The following is a 21,987-nucleotide window of genomic DNA, read 5'->3' as shown; positions in this document are numbered from 1 at the left end:
TATCATAACCCAGATTTTCAAATTCCATCCCACTCTTTTTAGCATTGAACAGTCCCAGGCATTGGATACTTTCAAGCCTGCTGTTATCCATTAGTTTTTGTTTTCCATCCCCTTTGTTTGGTTCTGCTATTGATTTGCTTCTCATTTGTATCATGAATGTGTTGAACCAAGATCTATTGGTAATGACAGGCTGTTCCTGTTTGTGCCTACCACTAAGATATAACCTTAAAGAAAGTCATGGTTCTGTCTAAGAGAGGGCAGGTGCAGGGCACTGTCAGGTAATGACCTGGCCTTTAAAGCAGCCAACTTATAATCTGTCAGATCTGTGTCACATCATGTACAAACTGAGATGCTGAGAGCACAATGACCTTTTGTGCAGGTCAACATTTTTCGGGAGCTGCTGAAGGAATCTAAGAATAGATCCTCTCTGGAAGTGCTGCTGTAGGCCAAACTGTTGTATCTGAAGACAAAGCATTTAAACTCCAAAATAGTTTTTGCTGAGTAAGCTGAAGGTGATGCATCTTCTGTTGGCTGTATGCTCATTCTGTTTGTCACTAAAACATTACCATTTTACCATGCATCATAATAAAAGTAATAGTACATTAAAGTGTCACATATGCATATACATATAAAAAACTATAGAACAAGATTGAGAGGTTACTGAAACAACTATAGTCTGAATTTAGTTTAGAATAATACAGCACCTCCCTCACGCACCGTTATTGCCTTTTCATTCCTCATCGAGATTTATTTTTATTTAGTTCATACTTTCCTTTGACCCCCATTGTCCATATGCAAATTCTTTTAGTTTTCTACCCGCACAGCAGTTGATGCAAAATTGAGGCTGATCAAAAGTTTGCATTAAAAACATGCTTGCATCACATTTTTGTGTTAGGTATCATCGACCCCTTCGGTTTCCCCCTGGTTTTTTGTGCATGCTGATTTTGGTGAACTGCACAGCATGAAACCTTGCATGCATGCACATGATGCCTTGACTCGCAAGGGTAGGAGGGCATAGATCTTGTAAGCAATCTTGAAGATGTGTGTTATCCACACAGATTAAGGCTCTGTACAAAAAATTAATAAAATGTTATGTCTTTTACATTTTCCCAAAGTTCAGTATCAGTGTTTCAATGGTAATGATCTCAAATAAAGTGCAATCTAAAACACTTAAATGTGTTGAGTATTATTCCCTCAAGTAAAACCAAAAAGTACAACACTGTAAATTTATTTTTAATTTATTTATCTTGAATAAGTAGCAAACTGTCCGCTATTGCCAGTTGGTTATTGTCATACTTTACTAACATCACACATTGCTAAGGAACATCCCTCTGTTTTAACCAGATTTGTGCTTTGTTTTTGCATGATTTTGATGCTGCATGGGAGATGTTCACTTATTAGTGCACTGGATGTTGAATACAAGAATACGTTTGTCAAAGCCAGTTGGGAAGGAAGCTACACTGGTTGGATTTACAGTACTTTTAGCTCTATCAGCTATTCAAGGTTAGTGCAGTTTGGTCTGTGCTGTGTAAACAAGAAAGATGTTTCAATTTTACTGCTCTCCAGACATTTTCTAGTGCACAGCCATTTTGAATTAGACCCCTTTTAGCAGTGTTCTTGATGACTCAACATTTAATAGTTATGTGCCTGCACTAATCCTTGTTTCACTTTTTCCTTCCTGACATTGGCAAATGACACTTGACTTATTCCTGTAAATATCCAGTGATGTGTGGTGGTCTAGCCCAGTGATTTTGGAAGGTATAGGCTAGTAGGCACAATTTAATCTGACATGTGCTATTATTACATTAATTTTGAGCATTCAGTTGTGTTGCAAACTATATGACAAATAAATCACAATTTGTTTTAAGACAGAATTCAGAATTCTTAGCATTATAGACATTTGTGCTCTTGACTGTCACTCCAAGATTAATTATTCATGCTCTGAACATCCCCTCGCATTATTTTTATATTCAAATTTGTCAACCATAACTAATTAGAAAATACAGTTAACAGAAGCTCATTATCATTTTTTATTTTCTTTATTTACCTCTCCTGAAATTTCAAAGTTGGGAAGGTTCACATCACTCTTTCCTCAAATATATATATATATATAAAAAATCTAATTATTTAGTTCAAATTAAGACATTAACAGAAGTAGATTTGAAGTAACTTGCACACAAACACATGTAGACGGTCCCATTTAAGGTCCCATATCAGAGAAATTAGCCTCTCTGGCCCCTCTTCCAAAGTCGTCATCCAAACAGTTGGGCTCCTCCCCTTGCATAACCCCATACTCTAACAGAACATTTCCCTCAAACACCTTCTTTTAGGAGCCCATCTGAAGAAGTTTTGAGGGAATCTCCCCCTCAAGTCCTACCACCCCCTTCCCCCAAAATTGGCCGCTCTACTGCCTCTCCTTTGCTCAGCCGTTCTGGTTCATCCCCTGCCACACCCCTAGCCCCACGCAAGAAAGTTGTCGTGCCAACTGAATATCAAGACACAGTACCAGGAGAGTTTGAGGAGAAGATAAAGCAACCCAAATCCTCAGGCATGTCTCAGAGTAGTGCTCAAGACTCTCGACCCCAAACACCCGTCAGCGAATATTCCCGTAAGGAACTTACACCTCGACCTTCACCAAAACTGACAAGAGCTAGCTCCAAGATCTTCGAGAAAGTGCGTGTCTTTGAAGAGCGCAGAAAAAGTATCGATAACCCAGAGGGATCTATATCGGGACGTTCTTGGGCTGGATTTAACAGAGCATCATCTATTGACTCTGATGAAGGAGGGAGCCGGTTGGGGATCTCGAGGGAGAGCTCCAAAGAAGACCTTCGTGAGGCTCTGAAGGCAGACGCAGCCCATAGAAGGACCATGTTCAAACAACGGGCTTCTTCCCTGGAGGACAGACCCCATTACTCCCAAAAGGTGCAGGACATTGAGAACAAGTTCACAGAGGAGCTCCAGCGCATCAAAAAGCTTGTCGGTAAACCACACATGAAGAAATCTTTCTCAACAGAGCAGCTCTCTACTTCTCACAGGAGCAGGCTGCCTATAAGGAAGGTAGAGCCCATCCCACCTCAGGTTCTTCAAAAGCTGCAGGAACGAGAGCGTGCTCAGCGAGAGCAAGAGATGAGAGAGAGAGAGCAAGCCAAGGAACGATCACCTCCAAAATCACCCTCACGCAGACGAAAAGACCAGCTGGCACAAAAAGTTGAAAGCGATCGGTCTGTCCCAACCACCAAGGTGGTAAGCACATTTGGACAAGAACCATCACCTCCAGAGGCCATGTCACTCTCTGATTTACCTGGCCAAAGGTCTCCAAGACTTCGGGGCCCAAGCCCAAGCAGAGATAGTACCCGAAGGTCTCCAACTGTAGAGATCACATCCATGGCTGAAGAGCGCTCTCGAGGCAGAGCTGAATCTCCATCCCGAAATGTCTTAGAGATGACATTACGCAAAGTGGAACCAAGACCTGCAAGTCCACTAGTAAAGAGGGTTGTTCGTGTTCAGGAAGTTCCACAAGCAAATGATGAGTCCATGCATAAGAAGACGCCAATAGAGATCACGCTGAGAAAACTGGAAAGAAGGCCTGAAAGTCCTTTGGTGCAAGGAGAAACTGTAGCTATTCAAGAATGTCCTGTCCAAGCTCCCACCAAACCTCCAAGAGTTTCTTCATCTTCTTCATCTGAGGAAAAGATGGAACTGGATGTGACTCCTCTACCACCAGCTCTAAAGCTCACTATACCAAAAATTATTGTCGAAGAGGAGCCAATGGAGACAGACACACCTGCAGAGAAGACTGATAAGGCTGTAAAAAGTGGCACTGCTAAAGAAGAAAAACCCCAAAGAAGCAGAGGAAGGGGACGCAGACAAAGACCAATGTCCCCTGAATTAGGTAAGTTTAGGCATTTCCAGAGGCATGCAATTCTTTGACCTTGGACTTGACAAATAGTGAGACGAAACCTGATTTGCAATGCACCTCCAATTCAAGTTGAGGAATATCAAATCTATTGGATCTGACAAATATCTTATGCTGTTACAGAATCTTCAGACGACTCGTACGTGTCTGCAGGAGAGGATCCTCTAGAGGCTCCTGTGTTTGAGTTTCCGCTTCAGGACACTGTGGCCTCTACTGGAACAGAGGTTCTTTTAAAATGCATCGTCAGTGGCACCCCTTTCCCAGAAGGTAAGTCCTTTATATATGCTGTAATAACTTCAAACAGCTCCTTTATCATCTTGCCTATTTGACTTGAAACTGTAATACACTCGAGCATCACACTGATACAGTCTTGGTGTAGTCCCTGTTGACTCTGAATCATTTACTCAAAAATGCATTCTGTGAAGACTTTAACTTACAAGTTGTCAACTATTCAGTATTATGCCTTCAGACAGCAAACCTTGTAGAAAGTTATTTTGAGTCCACATATAAAGGTAATTCCAGAGCGTCTCAGAAATAAGACTGCACTTTCAAGCTTCCAAAATTTTGCTACTGGAGGGATTTTTTTTTTTATACAGTTACATGGAAGAGAGACAACACTGAGATCAAGAACAGTCCAACTCATGTTGTGAAGGTAGAGGGGGAAAGGCACACATTGCTCATCAAATGGACGAAGCCAAGTGATGCAGGAACATACACAGTTACTGCTACCAACGAGGTTGGCGAGATGTCCAGCAGCGCTACTCTTTTCATCAAATCAGGTGAGTGTTTTAGGGCATTCTCACTGACAGCAATTTGTTCTGCTGTTGGTTGACATCCCTACTCAGTCGCAGTTGATGGATCACTGTCTAGGCTCCCATTGTTAGTTGTCTCACTGCAACACTTTTTATTTGCATAAAGCTGAGCTCTGCTCAAGACTGTGGCAATCACTAGTGATAGCTGTCACTCATGATGTGGCAAATCTCCAATTCTCAATGAAAATGAATACATTTACATTTTTCCATACTGTGTGCGTGTTAACATCCTTAATCTTTTTAAGAAGAGTTAGAATTAGGTTTCCTAATTTTCCTAATTTTAAACATATTACTTGCTTTTATCTGGATATTTGGTTTTGAACAATGCAGAAAATGCCTCCAAGTAAATGTTTGGGTAAATATTTTTGAGCAGCAAGGATGTGCATATTGTGTTCGCAGCCTGAGTTGAGGATGTGGGAGTTTGAAGGGTAACGTATGGGATTTTAGAGGAGTGAATTTCAATACCTTCAGATATCTAAGTAGGATCAAAGGCAGTGAGTCACACTGACAACATGCAGCCCTGCAGGGTGGGGGTTAGCATCAATGTGTTGGTGTTTAAAATCACCCTTAAAGCAACATAGTCATTAAATTAACCATAACACTTTTTTCCTTGCTTCCAGCTCTCACATGAGCTCACTGTTTGGTTTTCCAGTGCCTATTCAAACATTTTCTTTGTGCTGCTTTGATTTCTCCGCTCTCTATAAAATCTCCCTAGTTCTCCATACATGGTTCCGTCTGGATGGTTACCATAGCAACCCAAAGGTTAAATTAAACATATGAATGGTTTAACTGCATTTTGGCTCATAATAAATTTCAAAAATTCTAAATGTATGTTGACAAATTGGAAATTTTAGCAAAACACTTTTTAGTCAAACAAAAAAAGGAATGAAGTTGCTTTCATTTACTAGTTTTAATAGTTAGTATTATTTCTTTTGTAGTTTAGTTTATTATTTTTATATGTGCGTATGGGAATACGGTGAAATATTCAGTACATGTAATATTTACTTGCTGTTTTTAAGATTTGCATTAATTGTGTTGTTTGTATATGGTGAAGCTGAAGACAAATGTTTACTTTGTGGACAATAGGGACAATAAGGTTTTATTTATTTATTTATTTATTTTCTTGTTACTTTTTTCATTGGGTTTTGTTTAACATGTTTTACGATGAATCATTGCAGAAAATGCTAAATAAGACTTATAGTATAAGTATACTATATTTTAATATTCTCCTGCTTCTTCGTTTGTGGTAATGGTTAGAAAGAGAAGCTTTGCCTTATTAGGGCGGTGAATACCGGGGGTATTTTTAGCTCTCCTTCTTCCATGAAACGATCTCCTAATAATCTCATATATAGTGCATCCTTGTGTTACTTATTTGACAGCATGTTGTTAAAACCTGCCATTAAATGTTGTTGCCAACTAGGTCTTTATTTTCCTCAGTGACACACAACAGCTAAATAGTTGCTCTTTGGAAATTTCAAGAACCAGACAGATGAAAGACTTGCATGAAAGTAATTTTCTTTACAGTTCATGATACTATAGTAGGTTTGCTGGGCTACAGAAGAAGCGGCAGAGTTTGTAAGAGGCATATAAATAGGATGGTTGCTATGAGAAGTATTTTATGGCAGTTCCTTTGACTTGAATGGAAAAAAGGGAGGACATCTACATCTGTTTGTGCTGATGTAAATGTGAGAGGTAGTGTCTTATTGAAAGTGAGAGAGCCAGAGGGAAAGAGCAAGAGAGTGTACGGAAGACATAGTGTCTGCACCAGTTGAAATCTGGGGGCATTCACTAAGGTGCTGACATATATTAACAAAACACTGTCGGGACTGAACATGCGCTGATGCCTTCGGTGTTGGCTTAGTACATGGCTAAGGTCTGGCTGAAGGAGCAGGGCCAGGTAGGTTTGTGTTCAACAATTTGCATGGTGGGTTTCCAAAAAATGGTTCAGTATTACAGAACTTGACCAAGCTTTTATTTTGCTATTTTTTGTTAAGGCACTTTTGGATGCTTTGTTTGTTTTAAAAGTTTAAATTTTTTGTTTTTCTTTAGCAAAAAGTGAAAGTAACCACTGCCTTTGAGCCGTTTGGTGTTCTTAAAAATTGTACTGCTTTGAAATTAGAATCATACCCGGGTTCATGGTAATATATATGCTCTAAGCTTCTTGTAAGAAGAGACACCGTGTCTATTTTTTTCTTCTGGTACATGCATCGCTGAGTCTCACCGAATGCCGTGGCTTCAGGCCTCTCATGGCAAATGGTTTCATATGTTTACACATGTACCTCACTTAAGGAATGAGACTCAGTTCTGTAGCTTATTTCTGTATGTCCATTTTTAAATTAACATCAGCAGTTTAGCTTTACATTGAATAGATATGAAATGGCTGGACCAGCACGGTTTTCTTTCTGTTTGTTGAAACAGGAAGTTGAAGTAGATCTACAGAAGTGTTACTGGGTCAAATAGCCAATAGCTTTTAGTTTACATCACAGCCATGAACCTAAATGCTACTTAATATACTTAATATAAGTTGATGACCAAGGTAAGTTGTCAATATTTAAACCAGTTAAGCTATCCGTGATGTTGTTATCAAATAAAAAATCATATTGTTCTGCAAATGTTTTTATTGAGATGAATGTTGACTATACTTGTTAAAGGTTGCCCAAATGAAGAGATGTAAACATGCAAATCTATTAGTATTGCTTATAAATCCACTCCAATCCCATTGGTATTTCTCACAGAGCCCAGTCAGGACCAGCGTGGGAACCTTGGTGTACCCATGGACGTCAGCAGTCCCATCACATCTGATGAGGAGTACCTCAGTCCTCTTGAGGAGGGGATGGATTTCTCCTCATACAGGGGACCTGAGCCGAGGAAGATTGTGGATACTCGATTCAAGGAGCCTCCATCCTTTCAGGTATCAGAGAATACCAAAATATTCAGTCTTGCCAGATATTGCTACTAAAACAAACAAAAAAATGATTTCCAATCTTGTGCAAGTAAGATATTGCTGACTCTAAACTGCTACTTCCAAGTTTATTAACTTTCTACAGTGTTAAATTAAGTGGAAAAGACAAGTCTAAAAACGCTTGTAATAGATAGATCTGGCTGCACCTGTGCCCTCTGAATTCTGACCCCCGCCAGATTATTACCCGCCTAGCAGGCTAATGGTAGGTTTAGGTTTAGGTGTGGGGAGGGGTTAGGATTAGGCAATCAGGTAGCGATTTCAACGAGAGGAGGTAATCATTTGGAGTCGTAAATGCTTCGCGTCATCATTTTGATACCAAGTATGCTAAACATTCTTGCAAACTGTCTAAACTGAATTATACATTCATACGAGGAGTTTAACAGCAAGAGAACACATTTTATTTTTGAGCATGAACATTTTACTGAAGTACAAGCCTCATAGCTGGCTACAGGCCATTGTGAACATGTAATCCTCATAATCAAAATCATTTTAAATGTGACCATTCCTATTATTATTATAAATTTTTTTTGGAAACATTAAGATCCTGATTAAACTTTGGAATGTTTTTGTACATGTAAAAATGTTCTTGAAAAAAACATAAAATGGGAGGAAAAAATGGTCTTGGGTTCTCTTGCAAAAAAAGAAATGTTGTGTTCGCACTCATCACTGAACTTCATTTTATTTCGATGACAAATGTCTATTAAGCAAAGTTTTTCAGGGGAACAGAAAAGTTGCATGTATTGCAAAAAAGTTGTGTAATAAAATGCAAAAGCATTGGAATTTTTTTTTTTTTTTTTACCAAATAATAATGAGCCTCTACATTTACCAACATAACAGGTTGTTATTGGAGACCAAACAGTTATAGAGGGTCAAGAGGTCACCATGTCTGTTCGAGTGAGTGGACAGCCTAAACCCATGCTTTATTGGTATGTTCAAATCTAAAATATTTATCTACCTGTAGATAATTCATAATATAGTTTTAAACAGTATGGACTGTTTGCTCATTTTGAAGCTTTGTCATAACTACACTTTTATTTCCTTTGTATCAGGCTGAGAGACAGAGTGACCATTAAAACAGGTGCATGTCATATCGTCCATGAGACAGAGGAGGGCAACTTCGAGATGATAATTAAATCGGCACAGAAGTCAGACTCTGGTGTTTACACCTGCAAAATCATCAATGAGTATGGAACTAAACAGTGTGAGGGCAAACTGGAGGTGAAAGGTAGGGGCTTCAGCTAGTGTTGCGTGGTCTGTATGCATTAAGGAATCACAAGCATGATAAACCATGTAGCTAATATTTTCCTAAAGATTATGTGATTTCTCATTGCTAATATACTTTCTTCTTGCTCAGCTTAATATGCAGAGGCAACTAAGCCATTCCTAAGTTCATTACCCTGACTATCACTGTCGTTGAAGTACTTTACCTTATGAGCCGTTTGTAGCTTCCTCAACACTGCTTATCAACTTTTGAATATTTAATAAATCGATTTCAGCAGCTGATTTCAGTTTTTCAATGTAAGTCAGTGAATGTGTTCGAATGCATTATGTTAGTAGTTTTTATATGAAGACAGAAAAAAATTGTGTCATGGTTTAAAATAATGTGATTTCTTTTTTTCCAGCAGTTGTACAATTTTCTCTCAATCAATTCTATGTATTAAATACAGAATTTTAATGAAGTCTTGCATTTTAAAACATACTTCAGGCGTGCTGAATGATTAACAGGTTTTGCAGTTAATTTAGTAAGTCAGTATCAGTGTTTTGTTAAAATATAATTTATATAATATTAAATTATATTTAATATATACTATACTATTCAAAAGTTTTGGGGCCAGTAAGATTTTATTTTATTTTTTTAAAGGAAAGAAATTAATACTTTCATTAGCACCAAATCAATGTTAGAATGATTTCTGCATTTCAGATTTTCTGCTAAAAAGTCAGCTTTTCCATCACAGGAAGAAAATATATTTTAAAATGTATAAAAATAGAGTTATTAAAAATCTATATATTTTTAAAATATAATATAGATATTAATATTATTAATCTATATTAATATATATATATATATTTTTTTTTACTTTTCAATCAAATAAATGCACCCTTGGTATAATGTGCATAAATTTAGCCTTGGCATAATATACATTTCAAGAGCACCAAAATACAGAGTCTCAGACCAGGCAATTTGGAATTCTGCGTATAATTTTGAGCTGATCCGTACTGAGCCATGAGAGGATTATGCTGACAGACAACGTATTAGCATATTCTTCTAATATATCTGCTCTGCTGTACAACACATGCTATTAGCAGACTATGTCTTCTATATCTGCAGCAGATTAAACACATGCAAAGACTCTTGTGTGCTTTTAACTTAAGCTCTGGATTTCCTTATATGGGGTGTTTTTCTTCACCACTCTTTGGTAGATCCTTATCATTTTTCTTCCAGCTCGTCCAATAGAGCCAGGCCTGGCCATCATTCGGCCAGTGAGGGACGTGATGGTGAAGGCAGGGGAGACTGCCTTGTTCGAGTGTCATGTGATCGGCCCGCAGGACACAGATGTTGATTGGCTGTCAGATGGGAAACTCATCCAACCAGCTCTGTTGGACTGTAAGATGCACTTTGATGGGAAAAGGTGCAGGCTGCTGCTTAACTCTGTACATGAGGATGACAGTGGAACGTACACCTGCAAACTGAGCACAGCTAAAGGTGAGCAGCTTTGGAATTGGTCCACTTGGATTGTTTTATACACTAATATATCATTCTTCTACAAGTCTCATTACATTAAACCAGTCATACTGTGTTATGAGGAATTACATTTTCTTGGCTTGGTGTAGCACCTGCTACTCTGCATATTATTTTCGATTTTTTTGAACATTGGAAATAAGCAACTGAATTTATTTTTTAACAATCATCATGATTATTTCATTTCATTGTATTATTAAGTGGATTGTTGTGCTCAGAAATCTTAAAGGGATAGTTCACCCTCACACTCATGTTATTTAAAAACAGTATCACTGTTAGATGATGTTTCAACTGTCAAACCCCCAAATTGATAAGGCTGTCCAAAACAAGAATGCATGGACAAAATAAACACATTTTTCTAAATATCTTTTAAGTCATACAGGTTTGGAACTACATTAAGGCGTGATCTAATTTTTGAGTGAACTGCCCCTTTAAACATGCAGTAGCAACAAAAGAAACAGCCCATTTTATGCCAATAAATAAACATATTCCTAAGGTTATAAGTATGACCCTTTTTTCCAAATGTTTCATGATGTGATCAGTGCATATTGCAAGCCACTTATTAAACTGTCTATTTCACTTAACATGTCATGTGATTTATAGAGGAGCTGACCTCTAGTGCCAAGCTAAAGGTCGTAGCATCCATAGAGCCCCTCTTCACCCGTAAGCTGGATGTACTAGAAGTTATCGAGGGTCGTAATGCTCGATTTGACTGCAAGGTCAGCGGGACGCCACCTCCTCGGGTCATCTGGAGCCACTTTGGTATGACTCTGATTCCCTCGAGTGCCTCCTAGTGTCAGTCCTGGTTTAGTCATGTGTGTCATGTCTTCAACAGATCATCCGCTGGAGGATAGCGAAGACATTCGGATCTTGAAAGAAGGAGGACGGCACTCGTTAATCATCTCTCATGTTAGTAATGAAGATGAGGGTCTCTACACAGTAGTAGCACGGAACTCACACGGGGAGGCCGAGTGCGCAGCGGAGCTGTATGTGCAGGAGCCCAGACCAGCAATTTCCTCTCAAATGTATGAGCTTTTGACTAATGATTCACTCAAAAAAATTAAGTTCTTCTTCTTTTGCGAGATATAAACTTAGAACTGTGCAGTTCTGGGGAAAAAAAGCAATTTCCAGGAAAAAGAAAACATTTTAAAAGTCACCATAAGTAATAAGAAATACAAAAATAAAAAAGTTATTGTGACTTTTTCTTACAATTCTAAGAAAAAAGTCAGAATTGTAAGACAGCAACTCAGAATTGTGACATAATTCTTTAGAGAAATAGTCAGAAGTGTGAGATATAAACTCATAATTCTGAGAAGAAAAGTCTTAATTTTGAGATATAAACTTGCGGTCACACTTTATTTTAGGGTCCAATTCTCACTATTAACTAACCATTAACTATGACTTTTCCCTTGGACCCTATACTAAAGTGTTACCAAAGTAACAATTACCTTTTTATTTTTTATTCTTTATTCCTTCATGCGACTTCTCACAATTCTGACGTTTTTCTTGCAATTGCAAGTTTGGTAACACTTTAGTATAGGGTCCAATTCACACTAATAACTAGTTGCTTATTAGCATGTCTATTAGTAACATATTGGCTGTTTGTTAGTGCTTATAAAGTACATATAATGCATGACATCCAGAATCCTACCCAATACCCTAAACTTAACAACTACCTTATAAACTATTAATAAGCAGCAAATAAGGAGCTAATTGAGGGAAAAGTCATAGTTAATGGTTAGTTAATAGTGAGAATTGGACCCTAAAATAAAGTGTGACCGTTACTTTTAATCTCACAATTTTGACTTTTCGCACAATTGCCAATTTATATCTAACATCTCTGAAAAAAACTGAATTGTGAGGATTAAAAATTCACAATTACCACAATAAGCTTCCATACGTATGGTGCTATTTTGTCCATGGAACACAAAATGAAAAGTTTTGAAGAATCATTACATATTTTATTTCCATATAAGGATAGATCAGTGTGGCTTTTTAGTTCCAAAAACACCACAATGTTATCCATATGACGTGCACCATATTCCAAATCTTTTGAATGGATACAATAGCTTTGTGCATGTACAAAAACAGCATTTTAAGATGACAGTTTTCATTTTCTGGGGAAGCATCAAAGGACTAAAGTCCCAAAACTGTTCTCTAATGGAAACATTTTTGCACAAAACATAACTTCTTGATGGTTTATCTTTACTAGAGCAAAGCTGGAAAAAATGCCCTCCATTCCCGAGGAACCTGAGGTGCCTGAGAATGAGGTGGAACGATTCACCATGCCTGACTTTGTCAAGCCGCTCTATGATCTGGATGTAGTTGAGGGCAGAGAGGCTGTGCTCCGGTGCAAAGTTGCTGGCCTGCCGTATCCAGCCATAATCTGGTTTCACAATGGCAAGAGGATTGACAGCACAGAGGACAGAAAAATGACACAGTGTAAGTTAGTTGATAATATAATTCAATTCTCATACAGTCTGCTAAGCTTTTCCGGAAAGCACACCCTGTGGAAATGATAGTGTGAGTGGCGGGAATAGCAGGAACATGAAGTGTTTATTCTCTCTGTTGTCTCTTCTGTAGTCAGAGATGTTCACAGCCTGGTGATCCGCTCTGTTTGTCATGCCCACGGAGGAGTTTACAAGTGTGTCATATCCAATAAGGTGGGCAAGGCTACCTGCTATGCCCATCTTTATGTGACAGGTGAGTTTAATATCAATTCCTTCTGCTAGCTATGTTTGACAACTTGAATATATTAGAAAAAAGTGCATCTTAAAAAGAACTTAAAAAGCTTAAAAATTCTTTTTTTTATGTATATTATATTATTATTTATTATGATAATATTTTGGCCACAATATGAACATGATTTCAAAGATGAACAATGAACATGCATATAACACAAGTTCCCTGAGAAAAAAACTAAAAATAGATTAATTGATATAAAATAATAAATACATTTTATATAAATTCTTATATTTATTTAAAATTATTTTTAAAATCCTTTTCTGGTAATTATTCAAAATTAACTGGTCAAATGATGTTTTAAAAAATATTTTTCTTTGAATTTGCAGTTAAATGCTCCTAAGTTAGCTGCCTGGTCAGCGTCATATAACCACAGCTTATTTTTGTTTTAGTTTTTTCACATGCCAGACTGTTCAAAGGAATACTTTAATTTATTTTAAGGCTGAAGCATATGTGTGCATGTGTGAAAAATAGCAATAGACTCCTCTGGCACCAAATAAATATTCTGACTGACACTCCTGCCGTTTTAGACATCCTTCCTGACCCGCCAGATGGGGGCCCAGTCATTGAGTCCATCACTGGCAAGACTATCACGCTAAGCTGGAAGAAACCCAGAAGACTGGATCCGTCCATTGGTATAATTATGCATGTTATTTATGCATATATTTATTTAATTTAGAAAGTCTTCTTGTACTGTAACATTCTCATTTAAAGGTTTGAATTTCCCCAAAGGAACATTTTAATTGGTCAGTGGTTGCTCTTTCGTAGCTGTAGGATTATAGAGTTCCCAGTTATGTTTCATGTAAATATCCATTGTTTTTCAGATGCTTCTCTAAAATACTTAAAATAGACACAAATGTTGACATATCTCAATCTCTAAAGGCAAATTTGAAATTATTAGTTTTTTTTTAAGAGCAAAACCAGTGAAGCAAGGCTCTTAAAATTGAAGTGTGTCATTTTTGCACCGCTAATTGCACCAGAACTGATTAGGTTCAACCAATAATGTGAGTTTGGGAAAGGTCTTTCTGTTTGTGACCAGTGGCTCTCTTCGTAATCTTATTCTTGGAGAAATAGAGATATTAAACGATTAGTTGGACAATAAAGGAAAATGCTGTTGTCTTTCATGTCATTTCAATGAATAGAAACCCATGCTTTCAAGCTTCAAAAATGATTCAAATGCACTGCAGAAGCGTAATAAATATGGAACTTTTGCACTGTATTTTAAGTCTTCTAAGCCCATATTACAGCTTTTTGTAACAAAAATTATAGATTTTTACAAATGTGATGATAAATTACACAATTGTCATTTTTGGGTGATTTTTTTTTTTCTCGTTTGTGAACCTGGACCGGAAAAAAAAAATGTTTTAAATAGGGATGTAAGCAGAATAAATAAGCCTTCAGTTGATGTATGGTTTATTAGGATTTGACAATATTTGGCTGAGATACAACTATTTGAAAATCTGAAATCAGAGGGTGCAAAATATTTCTAAATATTGAGATAATCACTTTTAAAGTTGTCCAAATGTAGTTCTTTACAATACATATTACTAATAAAAAATTAAGTTTTGATATATTTGCGCTAGGAAATTTACAAAATATCTTCATGGAACAAGATCTTCATTTAATATCCTTATGATATTTGGAAAAAGGAAAAAAAACTATATCTTTGACCCTTACAATGTATTGTTGGTTATTGCTACAAATATACCCATGCTACTTATGACTAGTTTTGTACTCCAGGGTCACATTTGTGATCTTTATTTCCAAAAGTCACTCTATTGGCATCCTCTCTTACACTAAATGTACTCTCTCAGCATACAGTAAATATTGATAGAGCAACAGTGTGGATGACGCTAGTTGGATAACATCACAGATGATTAATCTGACCTCCTCTTATTTCCTTAACACATTTCCAAGTATGGCCACCAGCTAAATATAGAATACTAGCACTGTGGTACCGTAACATTTTATTTATTGCTCTCCAACAGATATTCTATGTCTTGGTGATGATGTTGTTGGAAACAATCATAGATTTACTGCTGAATGACTGCCTGAGCCATAAATTTGTGTGTCCTTGTTCCATATTGTCAAAGCGCTGTTTCCTCTCTTTGTAGTGTATTTGAAACATGTATCGGAAGTAATCAGATTTCCTTTTTTGGTTTTGGCTTTCAAACTTAACAAAAAAATATTTCGATTTGATTTCCAGATCCTAGCTCCCTGATGTATGCTGTGCAACAGCAAGCTCTAGGGTCGATCCAGTGGACCATCATCGCCTCTTGCCTGAAACAGACCATCTATACCATTACCAATCTATCTAAAGGTGTCCGCTACGCCTTCAGGGTGCTATCAATCACCAGCAAGGCCTTTAGCAAGCCATCGCCTGCCACCGAGCCAGTGCAGCTGCTAGATAGAGGTATGCCTCAGCAGACAAGGACAGACACATTCAGACAGGTCAATGAGATGTATGAGTTACTGCAAGAGACTGGCTTTTATTTCTCCGTCTGCAGGTCCGTACCTACAGGAGGCTCCTATAATCATTGACAAGCCGGACATTGTGTATATGGTGGAGAAGCAGCCCTTAAGCATCACAGTCACTCTCAACCACGTCAATGCATCAGTCACATGGAAGAGGTATTTAGCATTTTGATTGCATTGAATCATTTTGGAATGGCTACGTATTGCTATACTTTATAATTATTGTATTACACTGTATTAGTATTCCCTCAAATATTTTTGTTAGGGTTTGTTCAGAATGCCTAAACAGTTTTCTCTGTGTTATACCTGTTTGAATACTATTTTGTTTGTTGTTGCATTCATTCGGTTATTTGTTTCTTGTATCTATTAATTTGCATAGTCATATAACCTGAAATGTGACCCTGGTCCACAATACCAGTCTTAAGTGTAAATTTTTTTCCAAATTGAGATTTATGCATCACCTAAAAGCTGAATAAATAAGTTTTCCATTGATGTATGGTTTATCAGGATCAGACAATATTTGGCCGAGATACAACTATTTGAAAATCTGGAATCTGAGGGTGCAAAAAAATCTAAATATTGAGAAAATCGCCTTTAAATTTGTCCCAATTAATTCTTAGCAATGCATATTACTAATCAAAAAGTTTTGATATATTTACAGTAGGAAATTTACATGGAACATGATCTTTACATAATATCCAAATTATTTTTTTTGTACCAATACAATATTTTTTGGCTATTGCTAAAAATATACCCCAGCGATTTAAGACTGGTTTTGTGGTCCAGGGTCACAAATATCAACACACTCCTTTTGCTTTTGCAAGGACATGAATGTAGTTGACCAAAAAGAAAGCTATTAGTTATTCTGCCTTCATATTTACAGAGGGGCAGTAACATTGTCTAACAGACCGGGTCTGTATGAGTTGAGCATGCCTGATGATGACCAGCATACACTGATGCTGTGCAAGGTAAAGAGCAGTGATGTCGGTCAGCTCACGTGCATCGCCAGCAACAAGTATGGCAGTGACACCTGCACCCTAACCCTGGAAATGGCAGGTATGTTGCTGTGGACTGATTACAAACTGGATGTGTTTCTGTTATTATTGCACATAATCTGAGTCTCATTGATTTCTCTGTCTCTAGTGGCGCCGACTTTTGAGACCATCATGGAAGACCTGGATGTGAATGTAGGCGAGACTCCTCGTTTTGCGGTTGTGGTTGAAGGAAAGCCCGTCCCAGACATCCTCTGGTATAAGGTATGTGTTTTGTTGTAGAAAATAGCTTTTGAGGATTTATGTTCTATTAAATATGGTTCTCTTTTGATGAATCTACATTTGTGACAGTGAAAACCTATAATACTTCTTGTACATGGAATATAAATAGTAGTAGAAAAAAAATTGCCCATTTAATTAGAAGCCAAAAATTCTTTCTGTTTCACCATAAGCCATTCCTGACACTCATGCTGAGGCAGATGTATGTTGTTTTCATATCAGTTCTAGTCACTTTAGAGTTTAGCTGAGGGTTCATCTCTTTTTTATCTCCCATGTACACCTGGAAAAACTTACTTTAAAGGTAGATCTGACTTTTATTCAGATCTTGAGGTCAAACCACGTCAGCCCCTTTTCCACACGCAGGTCTCTCACTAACACTGCTTGCCTGATATTTCCTTGAGCCATGTCCCTGAGAGCATTATCACATCCTGTAAATCATGCTAATTTATGCTTTGAATGGTACCGTTGGATATTTCATCTCCTGCCTCAAGGCTTTGCCTTCTATTTAATTCGTCACTACCCTGTTCACCACAAACCCACACAAAATAATTTTAAATTCAAATCACAGCAGTTGGATGGCCACTCAGTTGTTTTCCTCTGATTTTCAGGGAGACACCCTGCTGTCCGAAAGCAGCCATTTCACATTTGTGTACGATGACAATGAATGTTCTCTAGTCGTACTGAACACTCAGGCCGATGACTCAGGAGTTTACACCTGTACTGCTAAGAATCTGGCCGGTTCTGTGTCCTGCAAGGCTGAGCTGACTGTCCACATCGGTAAGCACTTTCACTTTAATGAAGGAGGTTGTGTTTCTGAGCACGTTGACTCACCACCACCCTACTGCAACCTCGTGTCCTAACCAGGTGAGATAATAAAGGGATACATCCAGCACTGTCAAGGGGCCAAAGATAACATTTTGTACGGGTGATTCCCTTGTGCATCTCCAGTTCCAATGAGTTTCTGAATTATACTATTGATTTCCTTAAGATTATGATTATGAATTTCGTAAAATATCAGTCAAATATCAAAAACTCTGAAAATTGTATCAGATATACTTAATGAGAAATATTAAGTGTAAAAATGTATTTAACATGCATAACATATAATTTTTTTTTTAAGTATTTTTTTTACAAAATGTTTTGTTCTAAAGCAACTTTATAGAAAATAATGTTAGCAAAACACAACAAAACAATCATACAATAAAGTTTTCAAACAATTTATCTACGTACTCTATGCACACTTGAAAGAAAAAAAAAGAAATACATGTGTGGATAAAATAAACAATGCACATTTATTTTATTTATTCAAATATTTTTTTTTTGTGTATATTAAAATGGTAATGAAAGTGTTTAAATGTTTCAGAAAAATGTGAAACTGAGTTTATTTAACACACAGTGCATGTGTAGCCTGATCATAAAATAACTTGCCAATTCATTTGACTAGCTTTTAGAAATTAACTTTGTAATTTCTGTGTCTAGCTAAAGAGTACAAAGACGACCCCATGGAGGACGAGGCGTCCATCTTAAGAAAAATGCGTAGGCTCACTGATTACTATGACGTGCACAAGGAAATTGGGAGGTGAGTCATCCGCCCGGAGCCTCACTTGGACATGCACCATTTATCTCTAATGATTTCCTCTGTCTGCCTAGAAACTTAAAAAGCAGACTCCATCAGCATTTGTTGATGACAGATCTCAGGTCTTCTGACTCATCACACACGTCTAAGGTTTAATAAAGCGTCAGCTGAGGAAAGTCTTGGCAGATTATTAAAAATACGCTTTTGGTAGGGAAGGATGCAATTTCAAGCTCCACAATCAAAGAATGATTCAGCCACTTCAGAAGAGGCTACAAGACCCTTGACATTTCTCAGGTTGTAAAAAATGTGATCTCTGTGCCTCGTACAAACAAGGTTTGCACAGCTTCTGTACTGAGTAACTACCCAGAAGCCCTTAATATAAATATTAGGGCTGTCTGTTTAAAGCAGTATGTTCAGTAATCAACACCTCCAGTCAATATGCTTATCATACTCCTCGAACCATATCAGTTTTGAACCTGGTCAGATTTGCATCAATACGACTTTGAAATGGTTTAATATATAAAGACAGTCAAAGCCACATTTGAAAGAGGGTTATTTGTTTAACACAATGGTACAGTGAGCGCTCGACTGGGCAGAGAGGAGTGCAGCCATTGTGGCGCTGTATCTCTGCTCTGCATGCTGTCGTTCTCTCTGTGCTTTAATTATAATCTTTATGGCCGACTGCCACCGTTCTATTAAGACCTGAACCTGCTGCTAAGAGACACATGCTACAGCTCTACACACATAATAGCTCTTTTCCAAAACCTAGAGAGCTGTCTGCTCTAAGAGGATGTTAAAGCATCATAGGTGCACGCTTTGATACCTTTTGCCAACATTTTGACCACAGACGGTGAACAAAAAAGCTGATTATAAATATGCATTTCATTCATTACTAAAACATATTGATGTAATTGTTCAAAAATGAGTATTTTAAACAATATTTGTCTGTATGTACACTACCGTTTTAAATATAAGATTTTTTTATATTTTAAAAAAGTCTCCAATGCTTACCAATTATTTGATCAAAATACAAGGAAATCACTAATACTGTGATATACTATTACAGTTTACACTTCTCTTTTCAATTTTAATATATATTATATATATATTTTCAGCAGCCATTGCTCCAATCTTCAGTGTCACATGACTATTCAGAAATCTTTCTATTATACTAATTTGGTGCTCAAGAAGGTTTTTATTTTTCATTTTTATCAGTGTATCAGTGATGAAAAATAGTTGTGTCTACTTACTGGTAATTTTTTTATGTAAACCGTAATACAGTTCTGTCACTGTTGATCAGTTTGTCCATGCTGAATCTCTCTCTCGCTCTCTCTGTCAATAAATACATGAATAACATACATTTTCATTTAGACATTTTGCAGAAGCTTTTATCCAAAGCGACTTACAATAAATAATAAAATAAATACTGACCTTATAACTTATAACAGAGCTATTATTAAACACACAGTATTGCCTACAGTGAGAAAAGTGATAAAGTTCACATTTACACTACAGGATGGGGGTAAGAGCAGAGTTAATTCATGGACTGGTATTGTGCAAGAAACTCCAACAAAACAGGAAAAATAGCAATAAAACACCCAGTTGCAGTAATGCAATAAACAGGTATTACATAGTCATGTTCCTGTAAATCGCAATAAATCTATAGTCAATTGCATTGGTAATTTTTTAAAAGTGAAGAGTGTAATTTTTGTGCTACTAGTGGCATGCAAAGAAATAGTGACATTTAAATAGTCAATTAAATAAGCATTGATTATTCATATATTCGTTGACACCATCTTTTCCTTGGCTGAATTATGCGGTTGCTCCACTGATTATCATTTAGTTTGCTGTTGACACCTGTTAAAACACCGTTCACCTTTTATCCCCAAAGAAATGTTCTGTTTTCTATGATATAATGAGAAATGTTCTTTCCTTAGAGGGGCGTTCTCATATGTGAAACGAGTAATACAGAAAGCGGGAAAGAACGAATATGCAGCCAAGTTCATTTCCGCTCGGGCTAAACGGAAGGTCTCCGCTCTGAGAGAGCTGGACATCCTGTCTCATCTAGACCATGAGAGGATCCTCTACTTTCACGACGCCTTTGAGAAGAAGAATGCTGTTATCATCATCACAGAGCTGTATCCTTTAACATCTCTGAGAGCTTTAAGGATCGCCGGCCATAAAAGCAAGTTTAATTAAATGAAGTGAAGTTTATCTTGAACTCTGTGACATTCAAAGTTTGTCATGATGAACTATCATCTCTTAGTTCATTGCGAGATGTACAGATTAAAAGTGCCCTTCTGCGCTGAGAGTTGCTACAGATGCTTGTGTAATCTTTACCCTATGTATTCACACCTGCCTTAGAATCGCTCTGGTGTGTATAGCTTCAGTCCATCTGTGCTTTGACTGTCACAAATAGTTGGCTTATGTGTCCTTCAGGGCAAAGCCTCTTGGGGAAGACACACAAAGAAAGGACATCTTACATAAAACATGCACTTACATTGATATAATCACACAGTGGAGTCTAAAAGTATAATATGAAATATCGAGGATCTGCACTATTTCTAGACTGCGAAAGAAAAACAAACCAAATACTAGGACATGTAAATTGTTTTAGTTGAACACTGAACTTTAACTGTTATGACTATAATTTGTGATTTATTTATTTGAACAGCATGAAATGGTGTGTAAAAGAGATGCATTTTCACTTGTGAACTCAGATTTTTGGTCCCCACTGTATAATTATCTCACATCCACACAATCTGGCACAATCACACTTCCGCTCACACGTTGTAGTGATGATGAGTTGATCACAAGCTTTGCCCCGTCACTGTGATTGTCTTTGACAATGTGTAAAGATGCCATGAGGAGCTTCTCGAAAGGCTTACAAAGAAATCAACAGTAATGGAGTCAGAGGTGAGTGAACCAGTTTGACCTTTCAAAGTGACCCAAAAAGTTCCAAATGTTTGAGTAGACTTGTCACATTTGGTTTGTCATGGGCCATTTCTCTTTGCATGTTCTAGTTATTGGGAGAATAAAGAATGTGTTCTTTTAAGAATTTCTGTAGGGATAGGACTAGTAAAAGTGACGCGTGTCCCTAAACTGTTTACTGCAGATCCGATCCAGCGTGAGGCAACTGTTGGAGGGTATTAGTTATCTTCATCATCATGACATACTCTATCTAGACTTAAAGGTAAATGTTATGTAATTTGCTGTCTTTACCATTTTCTCCCATAAGAATAATCACGGTAAAGAAACGATGTGTTGACTAGACTCTTCTTTTTTTCTACTCAGCCTGATAATATCCTCATGGCAGACCCTACTAGTGATCAGATCCGCATATGTGATTTTGGAAATGCTGTAAAGTTCACGCCTGATGAGGCACAGTACTGCAAATATGGCACTCCAGAATTTGTCGCCCCAGAGATTGTTAACCAGACACCCGTCTCCAAGGCAACGGACATCTGGTAACGCACCTGGTGCCTCCATCACA

The 21,987-nt window shown here is 37.4% G+C and overlaps 1 protein-coding gene across 9 annotated transcripts in view; it reads left to right on the top strand.

The window, feature by feature from the left end:
• The window catches only part of LOC113108331 (striated muscle preferentially expressed protein kinase-like), a 76,506-nt gene that overhangs the window by 40,655 nt on the left and 13,864 nt on the right, over positions 1-21,987 (top strand). For all 9 annotated transcript variants that reach the window (XM_026271336.1, XM_026271335.1, XM_026271332.1 and 6 more), the window contains 22 exons: positions 2,331-3,892; positions 4,040-4,183; positions 4,513-4,695; positions 7,464-7,639; positions 8,528-8,616; positions 8,740-8,915; positions 10,134-10,394; positions 11,034-11,192; positions 11,266-11,455; positions 12,643-12,872; positions 13,014-13,133; positions 13,703-13,807; positions 15,379-15,585; positions 15,680-15,803; positions 16,531-16,703; positions 16,791-16,903; positions 17,527-17,695; positions 18,398-18,497; positions 20,432-20,632; positions 21,353-21,410; positions 21,610-21,687; positions 21,789-21,961. In XM_026271336.1, the coding sequence (XP_026127121.1) occupies positions 2,331-3,892; positions 4,040-4,183; positions 4,513-4,695; positions 7,464-7,639; positions 8,528-8,616; positions 8,740-8,915; positions 10,134-10,394; positions 11,034-11,192; positions 11,266-11,455; positions 12,643-12,872; positions 13,014-13,133; positions 13,703-13,807; positions 15,379-15,585; positions 15,680-15,803; positions 16,531-16,703; positions 16,791-16,903; positions 17,527-17,695; positions 18,398-18,497; positions 20,432-20,632; positions 21,353-21,410; positions 21,610-21,687; positions 21,789-21,961 (4,791 nt within the window). The remainder of the gene's footprint in view (positions 1-2,330; positions 3,893-4,039; positions 4,184-4,512; positions 4,696-7,463; positions 7,640-8,527; positions 8,617-8,739; positions 8,916-10,133; positions 10,395-11,033; positions 11,193-11,265; positions 11,456-12,642; positions 12,873-13,013; positions 13,134-13,702; positions 13,808-15,378; positions 15,586-15,679; positions 15,804-16,530; positions 16,704-16,790; positions 16,904-17,526; positions 17,696-18,397; positions 18,498-20,431; positions 20,633-21,352; positions 21,411-21,609; positions 21,688-21,788; positions 21,962-21,987) is intronic.

This window comes from Carassius auratus, chromosome 9, assembly GCF_003368295.1.
Source record: "Carassius auratus strain Wakin chromosome 9, ASM336829v1, whole genome shotgun sequence".
NCBI lineage: Eukaryota > Metazoa > Chordata > Actinopteri > Cypriniformes > Cyprinidae > Carassius > Carassius auratus.
This window is presented reverse-complemented; position numbering and strand designations above follow the sequence as displayed.